The sequence below is a fragment of the Myotis brandtii genome, unplaced genomic scaffold, assembly GCF_000412655.1.
Source record: "Myotis brandtii unplaced genomic scaffold, ASM41265v1 scaffold656, whole genome shotgun sequence".
Taxonomy (NCBI): Eukaryota; Metazoa; Chordata; class Mammalia; order Chiroptera; family Vespertilionidae; genus Myotis; species Myotis brandtii.
The window spans coordinates 1,483,380-1,501,120 of NW_005370548.1; the positions used below are offsets into that span (position 1 = coordinate 1,483,380).

General features: G+C 52.9%; 1 protein-coding gene across 1 annotated transcript in view; it reads right to left on the minus strand.

Moving 5' to 3' along the window:
• DMBT1 (deleted in malignant brain tumors 1) overlaps nucleotides 1–17,741 on the minus strand; it is a 64,068-nt gene that overhangs the window by 4,597 nt on the left and 41,730 nt on the right. The window contains exons 15-27 of the mRNA XM_014528854.1: nucleotides 17,574–17,741; nucleotides 17,430–17,459; nucleotides 12,258–12,320; nucleotides 10,953–11,270; nucleotides 10,820–10,849; nucleotides 9,477–9,515; nucleotides 9,211–9,358; nucleotides 7,928–8,118; nucleotides 4,050–4,367; nucleotides 2,926–2,958; nucleotides 1,536–1,568; nucleotides 1,177–1,330; nucleotides 723–940 (exon numbers count right to left, since the gene is read on the minus strand). The exon at nucleotides 17,574–17,741 is cut by the window's right edge and continues 2 nt beyond it. Coding sequence (XP_014384340.1) covers nucleotides 723–940; nucleotides 1,177–1,330; nucleotides 1,536–1,568; nucleotides 2,926–2,958; nucleotides 4,050–4,367; nucleotides 7,928–8,118; nucleotides 9,211–9,358; nucleotides 9,477–9,515; nucleotides 10,820–10,849; nucleotides 10,953–11,270; nucleotides 12,258–12,320; nucleotides 17,430–17,459; nucleotides 17,574–17,741 — 1,743 coding nt within the window. The remainder of the gene's footprint in view (nucleotides 1–722; nucleotides 941–1,176; nucleotides 1,331–1,535; nucleotides 1,569–2,925; nucleotides 2,959–4,049; nucleotides 4,368–7,927; nucleotides 8,119–9,210; nucleotides 9,359–9,476; nucleotides 9,516–10,819; nucleotides 10,850–10,952; nucleotides 11,271–12,257; nucleotides 12,321–17,429; nucleotides 17,460–17,573) is intronic.

A 17,741-nucleotide genomic window follows, 5' to 3' on the forward strand; every position in this document is an offset into this window, starting at 1 on the left:
CCAGCCTCCGCCCGGGGCAGCGAGGGTGCGGGGACAGCGCCTCCAGCCCCCGCTGGTCAGGGAGGAGGCGCAGCCGCCTTCACACACAGGCTGTGCATGGTCCTCTCGCTTCACCTGCCCAGCTGGCACTCTTGGTGGGAAAGCCAGCGGCGGCAGGGCAGAGCCCTGGGACTAAGGCTGAGCGTCTTCTAACACTGAACCCCAGGCCCGGCTGGTGTGGCTCAGTGGTTGTTGACCTAGGAACCAGGAGGTCACGGCTTGACTCCTGGTCAGGGCACAGGCCCGGGTTGCAGGCTCGATCCCCAGTAGGAGGTGTGCAGGAGGCAGCCGATCCATGATTCTCTCTCATCATTCATGTTTCTCTCTCTCTCCCTCTGCCTTCTGCTCTGAAGTCAATAAATATATATTTTAAAAATTCCTTTAATTCTTAAACAAAACTGCATCCCAGGCATCTGCTGATAGGGAAGTCCCTCCAATTAGAAAACTGTTCTGTCTTTTTTTTTTAAATCCTCACCTGAGGATATGTCTCCCATTGATTTCTAGACAGAGTGGAAGGGAGGGGGAGAGACAGAGAGAGAAACATCGATTGGTTGCCTCCTGTAGGGGCTGGGGATGGAGTCTGCAACCGGGGTTCGTGCCCTTGAACCCCTTGACTAGAATCAACCCCTGAGCCCAAACGGCCAGGGCTGTCCTGTCTTTTCAGAACTACCGGGGCCTCCTACCTGGCTCACCCTCATCCGGCGGAATCACGTCGAACAGAGCGTAGAAGCCGGCGTTGGTGACCACAAAGTCGCTCCGGAAGACCACGGTCATGACGTCGGAGGAGGAGAAGACCAGCAGAGCTCCCGGGGCGCAGAACCGGCCCAGGGAGAGCGAGGCGATCCTGGGCCCGTCGAAGATCTCCACCGAGTCGAAGGGGCACCCCGGGATGTCTTCCAGGCTGGGGTGGGGGCAAAGCGGAGAGTTAGCACCTCGCTGGGGCCGCCCTGACCGGAAAGCGCACACAGTAGGACAGTCCCGGGATTCCTCGTCGGGGTCATGGTTTACATTGCGCACGGACATGTGACATATCGACTCCCTTTCTCAGACGTGACCAGCGCTCTTGTTCCCTTTGAGGAACGAGCGAGGCTGGTGGTCACGCCTGGGTCACAGGCGTGTTCAAGGCTGTGTCCTTACTTCAGGCTCGGAATCATGAGTTTGATGCGGGATGTTTTATCCACGTGGACCTCCCAGACGCACTGGGTGTCGGTTGGGTAGTTCTCCGGGTACCGGGGGCTGGAAAACGAGCCGGGGAGCCTGGTCAGCACCCCTCCGCAGGAGCGACTTCCTCCTGCAACAACAGGGGACACCTGTGTAACGGCAATGACCTGGCCCCACCCCCGGTGGGTGCCGTGGGCAGCAGTGCCCCCTGGTGGGCACACACGAGGCCTTCTGCCCAGACCTTCAGCCCAAAGGCCTCCTGGGAAGGCGCGTCCTTTGGGTCTCATTCTGATGAGTCAGATGGAGTTTCCATTTCAATGTAAACGAGCGATTACCTGTTATGTGATCCTGAGACGCCGTGGAACCACCTAGAAGGAAAACAAGGGGTGATAACTGTGATGACAGACGGCTCCTCTCTCCCCACACGGGCTCCTCCATCCCTGTCACCCACGGACGTTCAAGCTGAGCTGAGTTACATGACACGAGAGAACCACAGGCAAACGTGCATTTGCATGTCTGTGCCCTTGACCCTCACCTGGGCCCTTTGACATCAGACAGCCCTACCCCCTCAGTCACGACATGAAGCCGCGTCCCCAGGAGCGCCCGGAACACGCCAGTGACTGGTGACCTGCGTGTGTTGTCTGAGGCTCTGTGGGCACAGCGGGCGCCTTCAAAGAGCAGGAGACGGAGCTCGACCCTTCCAGCTCCGCTGCTCCGGCAGCTTCCGGTCGCCCCAGTCCTCAGCCGGGAAGAGGAGGTGAACTCACTCACGCAGACCCGGCAGGATGCCTGCGGCCCAGCGGCCCAGACTGTCCTTGCAATGAAATGAAGTGCCTCCTCTTTCACCTCCAGCGCCCCCTCAGGATTCACACCGCATGTGCGGGCCTGGCTTTTCTCACCTTTGTGTGTGTGTTTTCCAAATGTTGACTATTTAACATGTGGATGCTTTATTTTTTACTTTTTAAATTTATTTCAGAGAGGAAGGGAAAGGGAGAGAGAGAGAGAAACATCAATGATGAGAGAGAATCATGAATTGGCTGCCTCCTGCACGCCCTCTACTGGGGATCAAGCGCACAACCCGGGCATGTGCCCTGACACTCAACCGCTAAGCCACACTGGCCGGGCTAAACTTTGGTTTTTATTACACACGAATATCATTCAATCAGTAAGTTATAAGGTCTGTGAAAACAGGCGGAAGTCACAAGGTCCCCAAGAGCGTGTACGTAGGGGTCAGGCTGGTTCCACCATTAAATTCCTGAGTGATCTCGGGAAAGTTACTTAACCTTTCCGAGCCTCAAACTTCTCTTCTGTGAAATACAATAGCGAATCCCTTTTTGCAGGATTGTCCTGGGGGCAACCAGTAATCTGAGCAAAACGTCGCTCCCTCTCTGCTCCGGTTTTGTCTGGTCTTTGTGTAGCAGGGGCTGATGGGCAGTGTGTTCAATGAGATTGGTGCCCAAGAGAGCAACAGCTTGAGTTCAAATCCACTGGCGAGTCCTGGGTACATTACTAACTTTCTTGTCTCAATGTACCTATCTGAAAAATGGGAATAATCAAAGTCCTTACCTCAAGGGTTGCTGTGGGGATTAAATGAGTTATAAATGCAAAGAGCTCAGAGCAGTGTGTGGTTCTCAACATTCATCCGAATTTGATATTATTATTATTATCATTATTATTATTATTATTATTATCAAAGTTGCTTGGACTAGAAAGACATGGACATACCTGGAGGTGTGGGAGGAGGCAGGTCTTCTGCATCTGGGAGCGTAATGAGAAGAGGTCTCTCTCATTAGTGAATCCGAAGCGTGGAGGACATGGGGGACGGGCATGGGTGGGGGACAAAGGGGAAGGGACCATGGTCTTTCGGAGACCAGAACACCAGACCTGCCCCTGGCCAGTCCAGCCTCCTCTGGCAGGGTCCTTGGTCTCGGCGGGCAGGGGACTCAGGGCTGGATTGCCTGTCTCCTCTAATCATGAATCACCTGGGATATGTGTTAAAATGCAGACTCCAGAGCCCCTTCTCAAACCGAGTTAGTCATCACCTCCAGGGTCAGGATCCTGCATCCTGCATTGCCATGCCCTGGTGGGGCAGGTGCACTCGAACATTCGAGACGCCCCCCCCCCCCCCCCCCCCCCCCTTGGCAAGGTGTGTGTCTGAGCCCAGGGCCAGGGAGAAGCTTGAGGATTGTGTGATGAAAGAATGAGCATATGGATGGAGGGATGGAGGGAAGGAGGGAGGGAAGGATGGATGGAGGGACGGAAGGATGGACGGATGGATGGATGGATGGATGAATGGAGGGATGGAGGGATGGATGGATGGAGGGAGGGATGGATGGAGGGATGGAGGGAGGGATGGAAGGATGGATGGATGGATAGATGGATGGAGGGATGGAGGGAGGGATGGAGGGAGGGATGGAGAAATGGAGGGAGGGATGGAGAAATGGAGGGAGGAATGGAGGGATGGAGGGAGGAGATGGAGGGATGGAAGGATGGATGGAGGGATGGAAGGATGGATGGATGGATGGATGGATGGATGAAGGGATGGAGGGATGGAGGGATGGATGGATGGATGAAGGGATGGATGGATGGATGGAGGGATGGAGGGAGGGATGAAGGGAAGATGGATGGATGGATGGAGGGATGGAAGGATGGATGGATGGATGGATGGAGGGATGAAGGGATGGAGGGATGAAGGGATGGAGGGAGGGATGAAGGGAAGATGGATGGATGAATGGAGGGATGAAGGGATAGAGGGATGGAGGGATGGATGACATTCTATCTGGGATGCATGGTTTCACATGCCTTCACCTACAACACCTGAAAGGATTGTCTGAGAGGGGAGGGGCTACCAGAGCAGGTGACGCCGGCATCCTCATGGTGGCTGCAGTTGTGCTCCGCCCAGCCCGAGTGCACGCATTGGCCCAGGTGGCGCTCCGCCCCCGAGCACTGGATGTTGTCCAGGAGGATCTCCCCGGAGCCCGGGCCGAAGTGGGCCTTCCCCAGGGCAGCGACGGCCTTGCCGCAGCCCAACTGCCGGCACACAACCTCAGCCTCGTTCAGGTCCCACAGGTCGTCACACACGGTGCCCCAGGCCCCCTGATGGAGGACCTCCACGCGCCCCGAGCATGGGCCGGAGCCGCCCGCCAGCCGCAGCTCCGGCCAGTCCCCTGTGGACAGAGACCTGGTGACAACTGCCATCGGGGATGCTGCACACTCCCCATGAGCTGGTTGGGCTCCTGGCCCTGCACCACCACCAGGGATGGAGGACTTGGCAAGAGGTCAGTCAACTGGTCAACCTCCCGGGTTTGATAAATCATTAGGATTGTCAAATGCCACTTAGCCCAGCCCGGCCAGCGTGGCTCAGCAGCTGAGCATCGACCTATAACCCGGAGGTCACAGTTCCATTCCTGGTTGGGGCACAGGCCCGGGTTGCAGGCTCGATCCCCAGTGTGGGGAGTGCAGGAGGCAGCCGATCCATGATTCTCTCTCATTGTTGATGTTTCTATCTCTCTCTCCCTCTCCCTTTCTCTCTGAAATCAATAAAAACATATTTTAAAACTGTCTACTAACTGAAGTTATTGGGCCACTCGGGGTAAATGCAGAAGAATGTTATGAACAATGTGCACTGTGATCTGTGGTTTTGTGAGGTGCTGTGTGTGTGTATTCATGCGCGTGCGTGTGCGTGTGCGTGCGCGCGCGTGTGTGTTCATGTGCGTGTGTGTGTGCATGTGCGTGTGTGCGCGTGTTCATGCACGTGCGTGTGCGTGCGTGTGTGTGTGTGTGTGTTCACCTTTGTAGTAACTCAGGAAGAACATCATTTACCGACTTTATCTACGAGGAAACTGATAGTTGAGGCGAAGTGGCTCGCCCCCAATCTCACGCCTGGTAAGTAATAGATCTAAATGCAGGTCTCATTCCAAAGGTCACTGCTTTTCTGTCTTCCCTGCTGCTCTGTCTCACTGCCTCCAGGATGTCTGACGCTCCGTTCCCCTTAGAATGTCACTAGTGACGTGGAGGTGTGTCAACTATGACCACACGTGGCCACAGAAAGGGAAGATAGGATCCCCCTAGAAGGCCGGGAACCCGCTCAGGGTTTGAAGACTTCGAAAGGCTCTGAAAAAACGAACTCTGCTCCCCCTGGATGCGAGAGCTAAACGTGGCCAGTGGTTTTGAACGGCCCTGCAGAGTTTGAAAACAGTCACCTGGCCCATTTGCAAATAGACGAACCACGTGCAGTTGGTCCAGTTTCTGCCCAGGAAGCAGGTACAAAGGCGGGAACCGGGAGGAAAGGCACCTGGTCACGGGTGGGTGCACTCAGGGCTTACCTGGCCTTGTTGTCACCATCGTGGGTGTTGCTGCTGGGATGGCTGTGGATACAAGAAAACCTCCTTAAATAAAAAGGGAGAACGTGGACGAGACAAGAAGGCAGCATTCCGAGACAGCTCTCCATGCCAGATGCCGGCAGAGTCACTCTCCCTGTCTTCTCTACAAGAAGTGACCTCCACCCGGCCGGCCTGGCTCAGTGGGTGAGCGTCCACCTTTGAACCAGGAGGTCAGGGTTCGATTCCCAGTCAGGGCACAGGCCCGGGTTGTGGGCTCAGTCCTCAGTGTGGGGCGTGCAGGGGGCAGCCAATTGGTGACTCTCTCTCATTATTGATGTTTCTCTCTCTCCCCCTCTCCCTTCCTCTCTCAAATCAATAATAAATGTATTTTTTAAAAAGAAGTAACCTCTGAGATCGAACTTTCTTTACATGGGGGTCTTGATGTTTCTCAGATGTGTGGGATCCAACAGCAGTAATCCTCCCTTTTCCTGCCCCGTCCCTGGACATATGACAGTTAAATCGCGCCGTTCTGTGCTGGAGGCACCCACAATCGGTGCTGCTGCTTCTGTTGTGGTCTCCACTTTCCCTAACGTGGAGTGTCTGGTGAGGTGTGTTTCACTGCTTTTGACAGGAAACCAAATCAAGGACGGTCAACATGCAGGGACCCGGTGGTCGATATGTGTAGCCTTGTTCCACTGTGAGTGAGCATCATACGTGTGCAAATGCGTGTGGACAGACCTCTCAGCTGTGGTAGCTATGTGCAGGCGATTAGCAGATATGAGTGAAAGGAATCGGATTATGACAGTAACTGCGCCAGGGGTGGGGACAGAGGCAGACTCGGAACTAGGAGCAAAGGTTAAGTAACAACAGTAGACAGGACTCACCGATGAGCTGGGGGGTCTGTGCAACCGGCTCTGCAAACACAAGGAAACCATCATCAATAACCGTCCAATGTCGCCCTGGCCGGCCGCTCCGTGGTGAGAGCGCCATCCCGACACGCCAAGGTCACAGGTGAGACCCCGGCCAGGGCACAGACAGGAGTCAGCATGAGCGCACGAATAAACGGACCAACAAGTGTGTCTCTCTCTAAAATTAAACCGTCAATCAGCAACCGTGTCACGTCAATTGCGGCGACTTCCCTGATCTACTTGTGACACAGAGCAGCTCCCAGGCCAGCTCGGCGGGGAGCCGGGCGCTTGCTAGCAGGAGGCTGTGTTGAGCGGCGTGTCGGCCGAGGTGGAGGCTGAAAGACCGTCCCTGAGCTCAGCCCCTCCCAGGGGTCACTAGTGCAGGGCCCATCGCTGGGAGGCCGCGGGGCATGACTGACCCTCTCCAGCCTCGGTTTCCTCTCCTGTCAAAGGGGAAGAACCAGGGGTTTGCGTGAGGATCGGAGGAGGCAGCACACGCAAAGTGCTCAGGGTGTTGCCCGGCTCAAAAGAGGCGTCCGGTCGACGCCAGCTGTTCCTCCGATCACGGCTGCTGCCACCCCCCAACCTCGGCACATGCGGTTCATCAGGACCCTCGGTCCAGCCCCTGGCGGCCTCCGCACCACGCCTCGCCCATTCCACCTGTGCTCCCGCGGCCTCTCACCTGCTGGCCCTCCTGCTTCTCTGCTCACAGCCTCATCAGGTTTAAAGACAAACCTAAGCCCGGCCGACGTGGCTCAGTGGCTGAGCGTCGAGCTATGAACCAGGAGGTCACGGTTTGATTCCCGGTCAGGGCATGTGCCCGGGTTGCAGGCTCCATCCCCAGTAGTAGGGGGCGAGGAGGCAGCTGATCAATAAATCTCTCTCATCATTGATGTTTCTATCTCTCTCTCCCTCTCCCTTCCTCTCTGACATCAATAAAAATATTAAAAATAAATAAAGACAACCCTCAGGCTGTTCTCTGTATTTTCCTGAACACGTTGCTGGAGCCGACACCGGCCTCTCTCTCTCCTGGTGCCCTGCCTGAGACGCACGCACACACTAACTTAGCCCATTCTATTTGCTGGCCTGAATGTACTGTATCCTACTTGCCGTCTAATTGTGTTGCCCGTGCTGGTCTTGAAGGCCCTCTGTCTCCCGGGCTGGGGCCACACCCCCCTGCAGGTCCTAACACGCCCGCCCGGGGCGGGACCCAGAGGGACTCAGAAATGGCTTCCGGTGAGCCTGCGAGGAGACTGAACGGCCACCAGGTAGCTGCCAATCACCGAGCACTCATGACGCCCCATAACAAGTGCCTTACCTGCGTCAGTCCCCACACAACAGGCCTGGAAGTGGGGTCATCTGATCATCCCCATTCTGGGGGGGTGGGGGGGCGCAGAGGCCGAGTCTGCCGCCCAAGGTCCCAGCGCAGCGATGGGACAGTCACTGCTCCCCAGGCGGACAGGCCCGCTCCCGGCGCTCGCGCTTACCACCTCTTACCTTTGGCTTCGGAGTAATAATACGCAATGAAGACCTTCCCGATCTTGTTGGAGCTCCGGAAGTACTTGAGGGTCATGGAGCTGGAGGAGGACTCGTAGGTGAGGTAGAAGCCAGAGCAGGTCCTCCCCAGGGACGTGGCTGAGGACGGGGGGCCGTCCAGGATGTCAAAGTATTCGTTGGTGCAGTCCAGGCTGCAAGGAAGCGGATGGCGCCTCAGGCCCCTGGCGGCAGCCCTGTGGGTGTGCTGGGAGGCAGGCCCTTATGTTGTGACTCTAAAGAGGCCGCAGATGGATGAAACGCTGGCCTTCAAATGAAGGATGCATTCCTTTTATCTCACTTTTCCCTTAAGGAGGAGTGGGGCTTTAACTGGGACTGGAGAGAGGCGGCCGAAGCTCTAGGTGTGCCCTGAGGACGCGGTGCCTCGAAGCCCCGGGCCCAGGGCAGGGCTGGGCGAACCAAGGCCATGGATCTGCTGGGCAGACGCGGGCAGAGGCTGCTGGGTCTGCCTGCGTAGACACGGCTCCCAGGTCCAGTCCAGCCATTTATGAGCCTGGAGGGAGGGAGGTCCCACCCCGCCCAGCTCGCCTTGTGGGAGCGATCTGACTGGTCAGCTGCTCCCCGTTGTCAAGCTTTGTCCAGATGCCTCTGGTGCTCTCGTCAGAAACCCGTGTCCATGCCTCGGCCCCTGAGCCTCCTTCCCAACTCATATTTTGGTTAAGCAAATTCAAGGGTAATAAACAATTTAAGTTGCTTCTGGGGGGCAGTCTGCTTAAGACATCGATCTGTGAAGGACGTCAACCTTGACTACGACATTAAAATCGGAAAATTTCTCATTTCTGAGGTTTGGGTCCCCTGGAATCTGCATCTTTAACCAGAGGCTGAAATACAGGCACTCTGTGTCTTAATCTTCGCCTCTGTCACACACACATACACATGTACACATGCGTGCACACACAGACATGTGCACACATACAACGTGCACACACACATGAACACACGTGCGTACACATGCATGTGAAAATGGTGACCACTGAATAAGAGGTCTGTAGTCGAGCTAACAGTGTTGTACTCACGTCAAGTTCATGCTTCTGATATTGCTCTGCAGTTACATTAAGAGGCCACCGATAGGGGAAGCTGGGGGAGGTACCTGGGACTCTCATTATTTTTGATTATTTTGGACTAAAACTTAGAGACACGGAGGAGACTTAGTTGTGGGAACCAACCAGGGAAGTCCATGTTGGCATTTTAGGCCGCGCTGCGGCTTCGGTGACGCCGGGACCTACTTCAGGTAGGGAAAGGCCAGCAGCACGTGGTCGGATGCGTTGGCCCGGATCTCCCACACGCAGGTCACGTTGTCGTGCATGTCACTCCGTGGCGGGTTCCTCACGGCGCCTGACGAGTTAGTGATGACGCCGCCGCACCGAGGTTTCTCTAAAGGCAGGAGAGGGTTTCAGGATCTCCACTCTCCATCATTCAGTTCACTCATGTTATAGTTCACACATTTCATCTTTTCTTTCCAAATTCAGACCATTCACACCCAAGGTCTCACCTGCAGTGGCCGTCCCTGCCATGGCAGCCGACGGGCGACCTGTCAAACACCAAGGGCACATGGACTGTCAGCGGGCATGAGGCCCACGCTACCTGGGCCCCTCCCAGAGCCACGGAGCCCGTCTGGGGGTGAGCCAGCGCCGGGACAGATGCTGGTGTGGGGAGGGAAGAGGCACCGGTTTAGAACCTCCCCCGACACTGGCGCAGCCTTCCCTCCTCACACACACAAATGAGCTATGTTTAAATCGGGTTTAAGAAAATGAAAGATGCGAGATGCTGGCTCCTGTCGCCAATTCCAGGGACCCTGGGGTCTGGAGCTACGCGGCTTCGATGGACGAACAGCAAGAGGCACCGATGCGCTGCTCCCTTCCACCTGCTGCTCAGGGGCCAGGAGCCGGGACCAAGGATGCTCGGACCCTCCTTCCCGCCCCGACGCCTCTCCGACCAGCGGCAGCTGGCCCAGAACTTCCCACTGGAGATTCTCTCCCAGGACCAGGCCACCCTGCCTGCTAGAGCCGACCACCCCGAGGGCGGGACTGAGGGTCGCTAGACCTCGTCCCCTTAGCCTGACGCGCGACACCGAGCGGAGCTGGCTGAAGGCGGGCGCAGGGACGGGTTTGGTGAAGGAGAGCTGGCACCTGGCATCTCTGGGTGCCGGCGCGGAGAGCAGTGGGGGAACCAGAGCACGGAGCTCCGTGGGGCCGGGCTGTACCGGGCGAGGCAGAGGCGAGGAGAGGGGGACGGAATGGGGGTGCCTGACCTTGGCCAGGTCTTTCCCACCAGCCACCTGCCCCTGGGCGGGAAGTGTCCTTAACTGCCTCTCAAGTCTTTGTTTAAAAATTATTATTGATGTCAGAGAGGAAGAGAGCAGGAGAGAGAGAGAAACATCAATGATGAGAGAGAATTATGGATGGGCTGCCTCCTGCACGCCCACATTGGGGATCAAGCCCGCAACCTGGGCCTGTGCCCTGACCGGGAATCGAACCCTGACCTCCTGGTTCATAGGTGGGCGCTCAACCACGGAGCCAGGTGGGCCGGGCTCTGCCTCTCTGATCTTAACCCCCTACCCGAGTCTCATTGCCGTCCCCTCGTGCCCTCAGAATGACGGGCTATGCCTGCTGTGCGGGAGCCGAGAGTTAGAGCCTGCTGCCTGCGTGTGGTGTGCGCAGTGGAGTGGAGGAGAGGCGGACGTGAGCCTAAGGTACGCTCCACCTCACCACGGACATTCAGGGGCTCTGGGCTAGGCCCCCCCAACCCCACAGGAGAGTAAGGGACACCCAATTCCAGCAGAGCCTCTGCCCCGAGGGGTGGGCACGCTGCCCTTGGCGCCAGCGCCCTCCCTACCTGGTGGCGTGCCCGCCGTGTGTGCAGCATCTGTAGGCAGAGATGAGAGTGGCTGTGTGAGTTCTTACCCTGTCTTTTGTAGGTTCTGCCTGGGAGGATCCCAAGCCACTCGGCCTGGCAGGGGCGGGGTTACCTGAGCAGACCACGCCCGCGTCTTCCCCGTGCCCGCAGTTGTGGGAGAGCCAGCCGAGGTGGGCACACTCCTCCAGGCGCCCCTCGTCGCCCCTGCAGCGCACGTCGTCCAGCAGGATCTTGCCAGAACCTTCCCCAAAGTGGGCCTCGCCGGGCGCTGAAACGGCCCGGCCACACCCCAGCTGCCTGCAGACGACGTTGGCTTGTGGCAGGTCCCAGAGGTCGTCGCACACGGTCCCCCAGATGCCCTGGTAGAAGAGTTCCACGCGGCCCGCGCAGCTCCCCCGGCTGCCCACCAGCCTCATGGGGGCCCAGCCTCCTGGGAAGAGTAGGGGACACGGGGTGAGAACAGCGCCCTTTGCCTGTTGATGGCTGGACTGGCTTCTACCCGGCCTAGCCTTCCTTGCATTCCATGACTTTGCAACTCACACCCTTCCGGCTGCCAGGAGAGATCCACGCTCGAAGGAGCCCTAACACCCTCCTCTCCCTCACCCCGTTGAAGACAGCTCGCCGGGGGTCGGTCCTTCACACCAGCGGCCCCAGTTTTTCTCTTCCTCATAGCTTTGCTCTGCACGATGCGACATTGCAGCTCCCCTCTCATTTCCTACGCCTTCACTCTGGGCTGTTGGCTCGTGACTCGCTTTGCCAATAGAATGTAGCAGGACTAATGATGCATATAACCTGTCCCACCAAAAGCCATGCTGAGCTGAGTCTGAGAGGGGTGACAGGCTCCCCTGGGCTCCATGGAAACTTTGGGACAATCATGAGAATAAGCCTGAGCCAGGGGGCTGGGAGATGAAAGACACATGACCTTGTCACCTCTGTCACCTCAGATAACAGCTATGGAAATGTAAGGCCTGTGAGGGAGGCCATCCTAGGCCAGACGGTCTTCCACCGACCTGCCAGCTAACCTGAAATGCATGTGGGAGCCCCGCCGAGATCAGCCAACACCAGCCAAGCCTACCCCAGATCTGCAAGGCAGCCCAGCTGACCCCCAGACTCACGGGCTATTACAAATGGTGCTGTCCTAAGCCACTGTGTTTGGGGTGGTTTTACGTGACAAGAGATAACTCGTACATGTCTTCTTTACCCATATCCCTTTCTTAGATGACCTGTCCTACCCGAAGCCAGGAGGGGGCACAGGGCCAGTGCCATGTGCCCCATGACTGAGGCTGCCCAGTCAACTCGAGTGTACGTCTGACTTCAGAGGAACCAGGCCCTGTGCTGAATCAGGCCAGATTTTCTGGGAATTTGGAATTAGAAGAGGACAGGGAGGTCGTATGGACTCAGGAACTGGTTCCCATACCTGCAGGTGGAGGTGTCCGGGCCTCCGGGGCTGTGGTCAGTGAAGGCTCGGAGAAGTCATCCCCTAGAAAGAACAACAGAGTGGGTCACTGTCCGCAGTGGGGAAAGAACAAGTGGACATTGCATTACAAGACGCTCTGAAGCTTTCGGTTTTCTTTCAATTCATCTAAGGAAGTCACCATCAGCACCATCAAACAAGACTGCTTAACTTTTTATTCATCTATATTATGTTCATGGTAAAGGGACCCTTGAATTCTTGGCCCAGTAGAAATAAATCTTTAAAAAATAGGAAACTTAAGAACATCATATTTGAGGAAGCTGAAGGAAATGAAAGCAGCATCTACAAACTGATAATGCTGGAATGTATTCAATAAATATGCATTGAATGGGAAGAATAATATGAGAAAGTTCTAAAGAGCGTCGTGACCTTCCAGCCAAAAGACATGATTATTCAATTCTGGAATCTAATTCTTATTCTGCCACATGCACCTGAACGCCAGTGTCCTGATCTGGGCCAGGTGAAGAGAAGGCCATGGATGCAACCTCAGCCTCTTAGCTGTAAATGGAAAATTAATTCCTCCACAGAGACCTGTCTGTCTGCATAATACCAGATGTTGGCAGATATCTTAATAATTTACCTAAAATATTCTTGTTTGAGTGCTTAGCTCTCTATATACATAACCACAAAAACACACAAACTAAAAATAGCCAAGAAAGTGATTCACAAGTACAAAGTTTAACTTACCAGGTAAACTAGTTTCTGCTGATAACAGTGCTGCTGCTGGTAACAATGCTGCTGATAATGATGGCATTGATGATGGTGACAGTGGTGGAGATGATGATGACGGTGGTGATGGTGATGATGACAATGGAGATGACAGTGGTGATGATGATAACAATGGTAATGTTGATGATGGTGACAGTGGTGATGATGATGATAATGGTGATGATGATAACAATGGGGATGTTGATGATGGTGACAGTGGTGATGATGATGGTGATAATGGTGATGATGATGATGACAGTAGTAATGATGATGATGATGGTGATAATGGTGATGACGATGATGGTGATGACAATGGTGATGAAGACAATGTTAATGTTGATGGTGACAGTGGTGATGATGATAACAATGGGGATGTTGATGATGGTGACAGAGGTGATGATGATGATAATGGTGATGACGATGATGGTGATGACAATGGTGATGAAGACAATGTTAATGTTGATGGTGACAGTGGTGATGATGATAACAATGGGGATGTTGATGATGGTGACAGAGGTGATGATGATGATAATGGTGATGACGATGATGGTGATGACAATGGTGATGAAGACAATGTTAATGTTGATGGTGACAGTGGTGATGATGATAATGATGACAATGGTAATGATGATAATGGTGATGACGATGATGGTGATGACAATGGTGGTGGTGATGATGACAGTAGTGATGATGATGATGACAATGGTGATGAAGACAATGTTAATGTTGATGGTGACAGTGGTGATGATGGTGATAATGGTGATGACAATGGTGATGAGGATGATGGTGATAATGGTGATGTTAACAAAGGTAATGATGACAATGGTGGTGATGATGACAATGGTGATGATGGCAATGGTGATGACAATGATGGTGATGACAGTGGTGGAGATGATGATGATAGTGGTGATGATGATGCTGACAATGGTGACGATGATAGTGGTGATGACAATGGTGATGATGATGATGATGGTGATAATGGTGATGACAATGGTGATGATGGTGATGACAATGGTGATGATGGTGATGACAATGGTGATGATGGTGATGACAATGGTGATGATGGTGATGACAATGGTGATGATGGTGATGACAATGGTGATGATGGTGATGACAATGGTGATGATGGTGATGACAATGGTGATGATGGTGATGACAATGGTGATGATGGTGATGACAGTGGTGGAGATGATGATGGATGACAATGGTGATGACAATGATGATGACAATGGTAATGATGAGGATGATGATGATGATGGTGATGATGACAATGGTGGTGATGCTAACAGTGGTGATGATAACAATGGTGATGATGATGATAATGGTGATGCTGCTGCTGACAATGGTAATGGTGATGATAGCAGTGGTGATAATGGTGATGTTGATGATGACAGTGGTGATGATGATGACAGTGGTGATGACAATGGTGATGATGACAGTGGTGATGATGATAATGATGACAATGGTAATGATGATAATGGTGATGATGATGACGGTGATGACAATGGTGGTGGTGATGATGACAGTGGTGATGATGACAATGGTGATGAAGACAATGTTAATGTTGATGGTGACAGTGGTGATGATGACAATGGTGATAATGACAATGATGATGATGACAATGGTAATGATGAGGATGATGATGATGATGATGATGATGACGGTGATGATGACAATGGTGGTGATGATAACAGTGGTGATGATAACAATGGTGATGATGATAATGGTGATGCTGCTGCTGACAATGGTGATGATGATAATGACAGTGGTGATAATGGTGATAATGGTGATGATGATGGTGGTGATGGTGATGATGGTAATGATGATGATGACAGTGGTGATGATGATGATGGTGATGCTGCTGCTGACAATGGTGATGATGATAATGACAGTGGTGATAATGGTGATAATGGTGATGATGATGGTGGTGATGGTGATGATGGTAATGATGATGATGACAGTGGTGATGATGGTGATAATGGTGATGATGATGACAGTGGTGATGATGATGATAATGGTGATGACAATGATGACAGTAGTGATGATGATGATGGTGATAATGGTGATGATGATGGCAGTGGTGATGATGATGATGGTGATGCTGCTGCTGACAATGATGATGATGACATTGGTGATGACAATGGTGATGATGATGATGACAGTGGTGATGATGGTGATAATGGTGATGATGATGGCAGTGGTGATGATGATGATGGTGATGCTGCTGCTGACAATGATGATGATGACATTGGTGATGACAATGGTGATGATGATGATGACAGTGGTGATGATGGTGATAATGGTGATGATGATGGCAGTGGTGATGATGATGATGGTGATGCTGCTGCTGACAATGATGATGATGACATTGGTGATGACAATGGTGATGATGATGATGACAGTGGTGATGATGGTGATAATGGTGATGATGATGGCAGTGGTGATGATGATGATGGTGATGCTGCTGCTGACAATGATGATGATGACATTGGTGATGACAATGGTGATGATGATGATGACAGTGGTGATGATGGTGATAATGGTGATGATGAGTATGACAGTGGTGGAGATGATGATGACAGTGGTGATGATGACAATGGTGATAATGATAATGGTGATGATGATAAGGATGACAATGGTAGTGATGATGACAATGGTGGTGATGATGATGACAGTGGTGATGATGATAAGGATGACAATGGTAATGATGATGATGATAATGGTGATGATGATGATGACGATGGTGATGATGACAATGGTGGTGATGATAAGGATGACAATGGTAATGATGATGATGATAATGGTGAAGATGATGGTAATGGTGATGATGATGATAATGGTGATGCTGCTGCTGACAATGGTAATGATGACAATGGTGATGATGACAGTGGTGATAATGGTGATGTTGATGATGACAGTGGTGATGATGATAATGGTGATGCTGCTGCTGACAATGGTAATGATGACAATGGTGATGATGACAGTGGTGATAATGGTGATGTTGATGATGACAGTGGTGATGATGATAATGGTGATGCGTGGTGATGACAATGATGATGTTGATGATGACAGTGGTAATGATGGTGATAATGGTGATGATGATGATGACAGTAGTGATGATGATGATGGTGGTGATGGTGATGATGGTAATGATGATGATGACAGTGGTGGAGATGATGGTGACAGTGGTGATGATGATGGTATTGGTGATGTTGATGATGATAGTGGTGATGATGGTGATATTGATGATGATGATAACAATGGTGATGGTGATGATGATGACAGTGGTGATGATGATGACAATGGTGATGATGGTGATGATAGTGGTAATGATGATGATAATGGTGATGATGATGGTGACAGTGGTGATGAAGATGATGATGATGACAATGCTGACAGTGGCAAAGATGGCGATGATGAAGATGATGGTAATTCTGCTTCTGCTTATCAGGATTATAAAAAAAGTTCCTCTTTGTTTTAAGACAGTGGTTTTCAAGGTGTGGTTCCCTACCATAGTATAAGCATCTGGACTTGTTGGAAATGCAAATCTTACACCCCACTCTGGGCCTACTGAACTAGAAACTCTGGGAGGGGCCCAGCAGTGTGCGCTTTTAATAAGCCCACAGGGTAATTCTGATGAAAAATAACGTTCAAAACCCACTGCGTTAGGATAAAAAGGAAAGGATTGGAATAGCCCCATGGTTTCTTCTAGTGGCAAAGTTACTTTAAGATTGCATAACTATAATTTTTCAACTGGTGTTGTTTCACTGTCTGTTAAAAAAAATCAGGCCTCACAGATTCAAGACAGATGATTTTCTGATCTAATCACTCTGGGACATAAATGGCAATTTTCTCTCAAATAAGTGATTTGTGATGATTGATGGGCATAGTCACAGAAAACTATATCCTAAAGCCAGTGCCTATTAATTATAGTCCTTCAATGGCCCCAGAAGAGTCCTGTCTTGCCCGGTAATCCAGTTCTGATCTGGGGAGGTTCCTGCACCTGGGCATTGTGTCCTGCTAGCTGATTTCCAAACCCTCTTTTGCTGATGTTACTCATCAGTGTTGCGCTCTCCTCCAGGCCACACCCTAAGCGGAGCCTGGGACCTCTCCGCAGGCAGCCGCCCCGCAGAGGGGCTGTCAGGCCAGGGTGAGCAGGTTTCCCGAGAGCAGGAGGCCAAGGTCAGCACCACAGATCTGAGCTCTGAGCCCTCTATGTGATGGCGGGCAGACACAGAGACTGGGAAAGCCGGTTGGACTTCAAGTCAAATAGACCAATCAAACCAGCCCCTGTAAACTGCGCCAAGCTCCATTCGATAGGGTCGTTTTCATTCCATTTCTACCGAAAGTATTAGCCGGGCAGAACTAGAGGTAGCACGGGGCCTAGAAACAGCCCATGGGTCTCACCTGGCGGGAAGGCGTCTGCTGCTAGAGGACCTGCGAGTGTGGAGAGGGAACCATCAGCCCCCACAGGAGGCCCCGGCTCACTTCCCACTTCCTGTCAGAGCCCCTTCCGCCCACGAGTCCCAGAGAGAGCACACGACCCCTCACCCGAGCAGACGGCCCCGGCGTCGTCCTCGTGGCCACAGCCGTGCGTGAACCAGGTGTCGTGGGCGCACAGGGCCAGGTGGCTCTCCTCACCGCTGCAGTGCACGTTGTCCAGGAGAATCTTCCCGAAGCCCGGCCCGAAGTGGGCGCCCAGCGGGGCAGACACCGCCT